The sequence below is a fragment of the Aplysia californica genome, unplaced genomic scaffold (assembly GCF_000002075.1).
Source record: "Aplysia californica isolate F4 #8 unplaced genomic scaffold, AplCal3.0 scaffold01294, whole genome shotgun sequence".
Taxonomy (NCBI): Eukaryota; Metazoa; Mollusca; class Gastropoda; order Aplysiida; family Aplysiidae; genus Aplysia; species Aplysia californica.
The window spans coordinates 48,358-57,716 of record NW_004798564.1 but is presented as its reverse complement, the minus strand read 5'-3'; the positions used below and the strand labels follow the sequence as shown (position 1 = coordinate 57,716).

General features: G+C 37.6%; 1 protein-coding gene across 1 annotated transcript in view; it reads left to right on the top strand.

Annotated features, from left to right (window-relative positions):
- LOC106013802 (solute carrier family 13 member 2) overlaps positions 1–5,510 on the top strand; it is a gene marked incomplete at both ends in the record, with an annotated part of 25,068 nt that extends 19,558 nt beyond the window's left edge. The window contains 1 exon segment of the mRNA XM_035973492.1: positions 5,349–5,510. Within this exon segment, the coding sequence (XP_035829385.1) occupies positions 5,349–5,510 (162 nt within the window).
- Between the last annotated feature and the right edge of the window lie 3,849 nt (positions 5,511–9,359).

Genomic DNA, 9,359 nt, shown 5'->3' with positions numbered 1-9,359 from the left:
TGTGAAACTAGAATGAAAAGGATTGCTTCGGGAAACCAAAATGATAAACAATACATTAGGAATCCAAAATGAGAAGGGTAGATCTCTGAAATAAAAATGAAAAGGATAGACCTGGAAAAAGCAAAATGTCAAGGATAGCTCTGGGACACCAAAATGAAAAGGATAGCTCTGTAAATTTAAAATGAAAAGATAGCTCTGATTATCTAAAATGAAAAGGATAACTCTGTCAAACTAAAATGAAAAGGATAGCTATGGGAAACCAAAATCAAAAAGATAGCTGTTAGAAATCAAACTTTAAAGGAAAGCTGTAGGAAACAAAAATGAAAAGGATAGCTCTCTGAAACCAAAATGTGAAGGATATCTGTTGGAATCCAAAATGAAAAGGATAGCTCTGGGAAACAAAAATGTAAAAAATAGCTATCTGAGACCAAAAGGAAAATGATAGCTTGGGTAATCCAAAATGTAAAGGGTAGCTCTGGGAAACTAAGATGAAAAGGATAACAATTGGGGGAGGGGGGGATAAAAAGGATAGCTCTAGAAATCCAAAATGAAAAGGATAGCTCTTGAAAATCAAAATGTAAAGAATAGCTCTGGGAAACCAAAATGAAAGGGAAAGCTTGAGGAATCCAAAATGTAAAGGATATCTCTAGGAAATCAAAATGTAAAGAATATCTGTAGGAAACCAAAATTAAAAGGATAGCTCTGGGAAACTAAAATGAAATTGGCTGCTCTAGGAAAGCAAAATGAAAAGGATAGCTCTGGGAATCCAAAAAAGGTAGCTTCCTGAAACAAAAATGAAAAATCCAGCTTTTGGAAATCATAATGTAAAGGATAGGAATGGGAAACTAAAATAAAAAGGATAGTTCTCTGAAATTAAAATGAAAAGGGTAACTTGGGAAATCCTAAATGAAAAGGATAGCTCTCAGATACCCAAAAAGATAGCTCTGGAAAATCAAAATGTAAAGGGTAGCGTTTCTGTCTGGCCGTCGGGTTCGCGAAAAATTCAATGTTCATTCCCTCTGGTTCTAAAGATGAAAAAGTCAGCCAAATAACTCGCTGTTGTGACCGCTGTGACGTCAGAAATAAAGAGGCGTCTGCAAGAAACAAAGGTGAGGCGTGCTGACCAAATGAGTTACTTCTCGCATTCCACAAATGGAGATATTGGCCAAAAATCGACACAAGGGTCAAATTAGTAGATTTTCTATTGATGCCATATTTTACAAGTATGACATGCCTATTATTGTTTCATACTTATAAATTGTAAAAACTTCACCAATAAGTGTGATGAACCTATTTCCATAGAGCTCGAATCTGAGAAGTAACTCATTTTGTCAGCATGCTTCACAAAGGACTAATTCCAGACGGTCAGACATCAGACAACACAAGGGTCTATATGTGTCACGACGTGATGGAATAAGGCGTTCGTAAATTGTTGGACTTATGAGTTTATTGGTATCATCTTAAAGCCTGTTAATTTGCCTTGCATTTGGTAAGAAAAATATCTTGTTATCTTGAATAGAAAGTCGAGATGTTTCGATTGAAGGAGATGGGGTGGTCTGGTTTCAGAAGTAGAATTAGCGAGAAAATGGTTTCCAAATTTTGGTGACTTCCTTAGCTCAAGAGTCCTTGGAAACTGCAAATTTATATTTTTTGTGATTTTGATCAACGTTTTTCCACAAAATCCACACATAAGAATATTTTTGAATGGGCATACAAGCTGTTGAGCCAAAATAAACAAAAATTCGGGAAAAAAACCTTCCAAAAAGGGTAGGAAAATGCCGATTTTTTCAATTTCATTATTTTGACGAGCGTCTGATTTCACCACGCTGCCTCACATATTATATACGCTAGACAAGGTGCTTACCCCAGACGCGGTGGCGTGGGCAGTTAGCGAGATAAATAATTTATTACATGAGTTGTGGTGTTAGATCATGATTTATCCTACGAGTGAAATTGCCAAGTTGTAATCACGAGTTTCAATGAGTGAATACAACTGGCAATTTCACAAGTAGGATAAATCATTATCTAACACCAAAACGAGTGTAATAGATTTTGTATACCATACTGATATCAGCTGGCGAAATACATATGTGCCAACGAAGTTGAAATGACCTGTCAATTGGACAAGAGGATCCATTCCAGATTCTCACATGAAAACAACATTTTCATGCCCGTTGAGGTCAGATTGGGAATTGGGAAAAATCTGGATTGTTTTCCTTTTCTTTTAGGGATAGAAGTAGAAGGCGAATATAGATCTAGTGCGCGGAGTAATTTATGCAAATTTTTATATTTCACGTGTGAGATATCAGCTTAGCCAGCCTATACTTCACGTGTGAAATATAAGGATATATTTGACCGGAAGTGCAATGCTAAAGCAGCTCCAAGTATGGTATAAAAGATTCTTAAGATCATATTCCAATAACTCCACACACCCAAACATTGACGAGCACCTGAGTCCAGCCCGTCATGACATGTGTGATGCAGCGTGGTGAAATCAGACGCTCGTCAAAATAATCAAAGTGAAGAAACGGGCATTCTCCCGCATGGTTGTGAATTTTTATCTAATTTGTTTGTTTTGTTGTGTTTTGTTTTGTTTTGTTGTTGTTTTTTTGTTGGGGGGGGGGGGGGGGCTCAACATCTTGCATGCCCTTTAAAGAACACATTTCTGTGTGGATTTTACTGGCAAACATTGATTAAAGGCTTTAAGAAATGTGCATTTTCAGTTTCCATGGACTCTCAAGCTAAAGAAATAACTGATCTTTGATGGCCATTTTCTCGCGAATTTTACCCCTGAAACTGGGCGATCCCACCTCCTTCAATCTCCTTCAACCTCCTTCAATCTCCTTCAATCGCAAATATATCGACTTCTGTTCAAAATACATGGATATTTTTTCATCCAAAAGCAATGCAGATGAGCAAGCTTTAAGATTATACCGACAGCTCTTCATGCCCAAAAATTGACGAGCGCCTGATTCCCCCGCGTCGTGGCGTTTTTGTTTATCCCATTGGTCATTGGGAATACGTTGTTTTGTCTAGACTAGAAGTTCTAGTAGTAGAAGACTTTTGCGTACTAAACATTCGCAGTACAGTAGGGCTGGGCAATGCGTCGCTTTAACAATATCCGGATAATATGTTAGTGCACCTCTTCGGCAAATAATACTTTTATTATTATGATATGAACCACTTCGACAAACGGGTTAGCCGGCACGACCTCAACAAATGGGAGTGCACCCACTTCGGCAAACGGGTCAGGAAAAAGGGGGTTAAGAATGTGAATTTGGATAATGTTTCATTGAGAATTGTCCGGTTATCCGTATTATAGATCATCCGGATTTTGCTCATCTCTACAGTAAGTTCAGTGCTGACAATAAATAGCATGTTTTCCCCTTAGGGGAAATTTCCTCTGTTAATGTCGGTGTAAGGAGGTTAGGGAATTTCATAATCCTGTCCCCTGGGTGTATGGAAAGGTTTTGTTCCAGTATGTACAAATATTGTGGTTGTGGACACTTCGTAATCCTGTCTCTCGGTAGATGGGAATGTTTTCTTCCAATTTGTACTTATAGTTGTGGGGCATCGTGGTAAAATCAGGCGCTCGTCAAAAGAATGAGCTCGAAGAAACAGGCATTTTTCCGCAGGTGTGGACATTTTCATTGAATTTTAATTGTTTTCCCCAACACCTTTTCTGTCCATACTACAACATTCCCATATCAATTTTACGGAAAAATGTCAATTAAAGGTCCAAAAAATGTGTTCAGTTTCCAAGGACTTTGATGCTATGGAGGTTACCAAACTTAACGGATATTTTCTCGCTAAGTTTACCCCAGTAACCCGGCGACCCTGACCTCCTCCAATCGCAAAAATTTCGACTTTTGTTCAAGAGAGAGGGACATTTTTTCACAAAAAGGATGGCAACTTAAGAGACTTTAAGATGATACCAATAGCCCCATATGCCCCCAAATTGACGAGCGCCTGATTCCACCGCGTCGTGACTCATATTGTGGTTGTCAAGACACAAACACGACAAGAATGGAAAGAACCAGTCAAGATGAACATATTTTTTTATTTATCCTCCCGTATTGTCGCAGAGAAGAGAACAATGTCTGTTAATGCCGCGGTAAAATTAAGGGAAATCCTGTCTGAAAGGGAAGATTAACAACAAACACCACATGAAGAAGTAAATTTAGTAACATAAAAGCCTCGATGGTCTTTCTCACAGTGGGAAAAGATAAAAAGACAAACGAAGTAAGAGTGCCGTACATATAAATAATGCCAACACTCTTTGTGAGTTGACGAAGACTTTAATGATCAAGCACAATGAAGACATACGTCAGACGATGCGTGACTGGGACAGAAACGGAACAGAAATAAAGTGAATGAATATGATTGACAAATATGGAAAAGAATAAAAATGGATACAAAGAACAGGTACGAATGATGGCAAATACACAATATAGTCTTGTCGCTACTGAATGATATTCCTCTTCAGTAGACCCAAAGTCACTTACTTGGAGATTCTGAAGAAATGCGTGAAAGGGAAAGATCAGGATAATGACAATGATAACAATTCATTTTTAGAACGTTCGAACAAAGAAATGAATGACGAATCGTGGTCACCAAAGTCTGTTGCAGATCTGGCACTTACTTGATGGTGATAATGATGATGATGATGATGATGATGCGCACAGGACTTCTTAGATTTTTCGCCCTTGTCCGAGAAGGCCAGGTATAGATCTTTTCCACCCTCTAAGCTCTCTGATTGGTTGACTGTAGAACTCCAAGCTCTCTGTTTGGTTGTGTGGGTGGTTGGCGGGTCCTCTGGTGTGGTTTACATCTTCTTTCCTATCAAACACCTATCATCTTTATCTCCCCTCCTTCTTTTTATGTTTGTTACTCTCTTGTAACACCTCTAATCTTCTGGCGCTCACATGACTTTATGCAGTTGCGAGTGCCGTAAAACCTCTACTAAAACTAAAACTGATTGGTTCTGTCCACAGAAACCCAAGCTCTCTGATTGGTTGTCTGTAGAGCTCTAAGCTCTCAGATTGGTTGTCTGTAGAACTCTAAGCTTTCTGATTGTCTGTAGAACTCTAAGCTCTCTGATTGGTTGTCTGTAGAACACTAAGCTTTCTGATTGGTTGTCTGTAGAGCTCTAAGCTCTCTGATTGGTTGTCTGTAGAACTCTAAGCTCTCTGATTGGTTGTCTGTAGAACTCTAAGCTTTCTGTTTGGTTGTCTGTAGAACTCTAAGCTCCCTGATTGGTTGTCTGTAGAACTCTAAGCTCTCTGATTGGTTGTCTGTAGAGCTCTCGTCAAAGAACCCCAAGCTTCCTTTACTTGTTTTATTCACAGAAATCCAAGCTCTCTGATTGGCTGGGCGACCAGTTGGCGACGTTTGACAGCCTGGACCCCTGGTTGCTGAACCTGGTGATCTGCGTCATTGTTGCCATGGCAACAGAAGTGACCAGCAACACGGCCACAGCCACGCTTCTCATGCCGGTCACCTTCCAACTGGTCAGTTCTTGAAAATAAATTATGGTGATATGGCGTAGGTTTAACGTCCCTGTTCACACTAGTAGGAGTGGGTGGTTGGCGGGTGCTCTGGTGTGGTTGGCGGGTGCTCTGGTGTGGTTTGCTTCTTCTTTCCTATCAAACATCTATCGTCCTTAATATCTACCTTTCTTCTTGTTTTATTTCTGTTACTCTCTAGTAACACCTCTAATCTTCTGGCGCTCGTATGACCTTATGCAGTCGCGAACGCCGTAAAACGTCTACTAAAACTAACATTAGTACGTGGATACAGAGGCGGGACCTCCCAGTTCAACGTCCGTCTGCGAAAGGACCGAGCTAAATAAGAAATCCCAGAACTCTAAATTTCACGATTATGAGTCTGGTAGCCTAACCACTAGATTACCGACGCCAGCTCGGTTCTTGTTGTGAGCGAAATTACATTGGTCATATTTCAATATTTCAATGTATAAGTATACTAATAATGATAATAATAATAATAATAATAATAATAATAATAATAATAATAATAATAATAATAATAATAATAATAATAATAATGGATTGCATTTATATAGCGTATATCCACTTATACAATGCTCTATGCGCTTAACATGAGACATATTATGGATTTACACATCAATTTTATAGGCACACAGTATTACATACGCGTGCACACATGCTCACGCACGCACGCACGCATGCACCCACACACACACACATACACAGATACATACACACATACGTACATACGCATCTCAAACTCATATATCATATGTGAAGCGTGCTGACAAAATGAGTTACTTCTCGGATTTGAGCCCTATGAAAATAGATACATTATCATGCTTATAGGTTCAGTTTTTACAATTAGTACTCAATGACTATAGCATCAATAGAAAACCTAGAAATGTATCCCTAGTGTCGATTTTTGGCCAATATCTGCATTTGTGGAATGTGAGAAGTAACTCATTTTGTCAGCGCGCCTCACATATCATACGTGCAATATATAATTTATATGCAATGCATTATACTGCATACATACGTATACACACATACAAGCAATCCCGCCCCCCTCCCCAATACACACTCACATACACATACACAAACACGCACACACGCACACACACACACACACACACACACACACACACACACACACACACTCACACTCACACACACACCACAAGCACACACACATACACGCACACACACACACGCACACACACACACTCACACACACACACAAACACACAAACACACACACACACACACACACACACACACACACACACACCACAAACACACACACACACACACACAAACACACGCACTATGGTATACCTTCATGTGTTTGTTACTATCTTGTAACATCTCTATTCTTCAACACCTAGCCTATAATTATTACGACCTAGCCGTGTTGCAAGAGCAGTAAAACTTGTACATGTTCAAAAACAAAACAGGTGGTCTTAATCTTTAATTATCTGCTGACTGCGGCGAGCTGCGAAGTTTGTAATCATAACGAACAGGTCTCTATAATCTGTTTTTCTAGTCTTCCCTTTTTGCACCTTGCTTCGTCCTTAGGTGGTGACGTCACGACAGTTTTAATCTGTTCCTGACACACCGACTATTTCCAGAATAATGATAGTTAGTATCATTATTATTATTATTATTATTATTATTATTATTATTATTATTATTATTATTATCATTATTATTATTATTATTATTATTATTATTATTATTATTATTATTATTATTATTATTATTATATCATTATTATCATTATTATTATTATTATTATTATTATTATTATTATTATTATTATTATTATTATTATTATTGTTATTATTATTAATAATTTGTTAGGCATGCTGACAAAATGAGTTACTTCACGCAATCCACGAATGGAGATATTGGCTAAAAATAGACATTAGGGTCAAATTTGTAGATTTTCTATTAGTGCCATATTTTTAAACTATAACATGCCTTTTTTTATTGCATACTTATAAATTGTAACAATTTTACCTGTAAGAGTGATGTGTCTATTTCCTTAATGCTTGAATCTGAGAAGTAACTCATTTTGTCTGCACGGTTCACATGTTTGTGAGGCATTGTGGCCAAATCAGGCGCTCGTCAAAATAATCAAATAAATTTTTTTTACATTTTTGGGTCAACACCTTTCATGCCCATTAAAGAATACATTTTTGTGTAGATTTTACAGAAAAACTTTGATTAAAAGTACACAAAAAAAGTTATTTACCTGTTTCCTCAGATCTTCAAGATAAAGAAATTACTAATCTTGGCGGCCATTTTCTCATTAATTTTACCTCTAAATTCAGGTGACCCACATCTCCGTCATTTACAAATATCTCGACTTGTATTCAAGATAAATGGATAATATCCAGTTATCTTGAAAACAAGTTTGTAATCATAATGAACAGGTCTCTATAATTTGTTTTTCTGGTCTTCCCTTTTTGCACCTTGCTTCGTCCTTGGCTGGTGACGTCATGACAGTTTTAATATAAAGATTTTAATCTAAAAATAATAATATTATTTCTATTTTTATCCGAACACACTTTAAACGAACACACTTTCAGATGGTACCAATAACTCAACATGCCCAAAAATTGACGCCAGCGCCTGACTGCCTGACATCATGACACGCTTGTACAGCGCAGATCCCAACTCAACAGCAAGGTCTATGCGCTTCACAATCTATACTATTACCCCTGCAGACCTGACAGCATTCTGAAACAACCTCATACAGTGCAAGCGGCCATTTATAGATTTATAGGCGCTAAAACACTAACATGCTGACACGATATTTCGTTGTCTATGGCCAGGTACCCATTCCCACCTGTGTGAAGGATAAGATAAGATAAGATAAGATATGATAAGATAATACTTTATTACCTAGAGGGAAATTTTTCTTGGCTGTACACGACCGTAAAAATACTTGCAGGTATACATAAAAAGTAAAATTATTACTCTCATTAAAATTCAATATGGAAAGAGAAGTAAAGCCGACAAAATGTACATTCAAAATCAGATCCATCTTGCAACCACATGCAGGAATTCAATTGCAAGACCCTTGGAGTTATATTATTATACAGATACATACTCTAAAGAGCAACACACATCTATGCTCATTCTGACCATAGCCTAATGCTAGGTTTTTACAAACTTCTTTTATCTTTCTTTATTTGTTTTTGGAGGTACATATCTGCCGCTGCGTGATCTTACATTTTGCGTGGAGGGGGGGTGTGAGGGTCGTTTATAATGCTTTTTATCTTTAAAAAAAATACTTTTGGTGTTATTCATTTCATCAATTCTAGTAAAATCATATCCCGAGATCTTTCTGGCTTTCTCAATGGTTCTGTAAAATTGTTCTTTATCTTTCACCTTACAATTCCCAGCCCAGCAGCAAATACAAAATAATAGCACGCTTTCAATCATGGAAGGGTAAAAAAAGGGACATAATCTTATTATCAACACGGAAACTTCTTAATTTCCTTAAAAGAAACATTCTTTGATTTACTTTTTTTATGCACAAGAGCAGCGTGGGGATGCCAGTCAAGTTTGTGGTCGATTGTTACACCAATATACTTGTAAGAGCTTACCACCTCTCCCTCCTCATCTTTAATAAATAGATCTAGTGTTTGCAGTTGGGTTTTTTTAAACTCGAAAGTCTATTACTAATTCTTTGTCTTTTATACATTTAGTGAAAGAAATGGTTATCACCCCAATTTGTAAATACATTTACAGCGTCCCTGCATTCATTCTCATTTGTGAGGCAGCGTGGTGGAATCAGGCTCTCGTCAAAATAATTAAAGTGAAGAAACTTGTCTTTTTCTG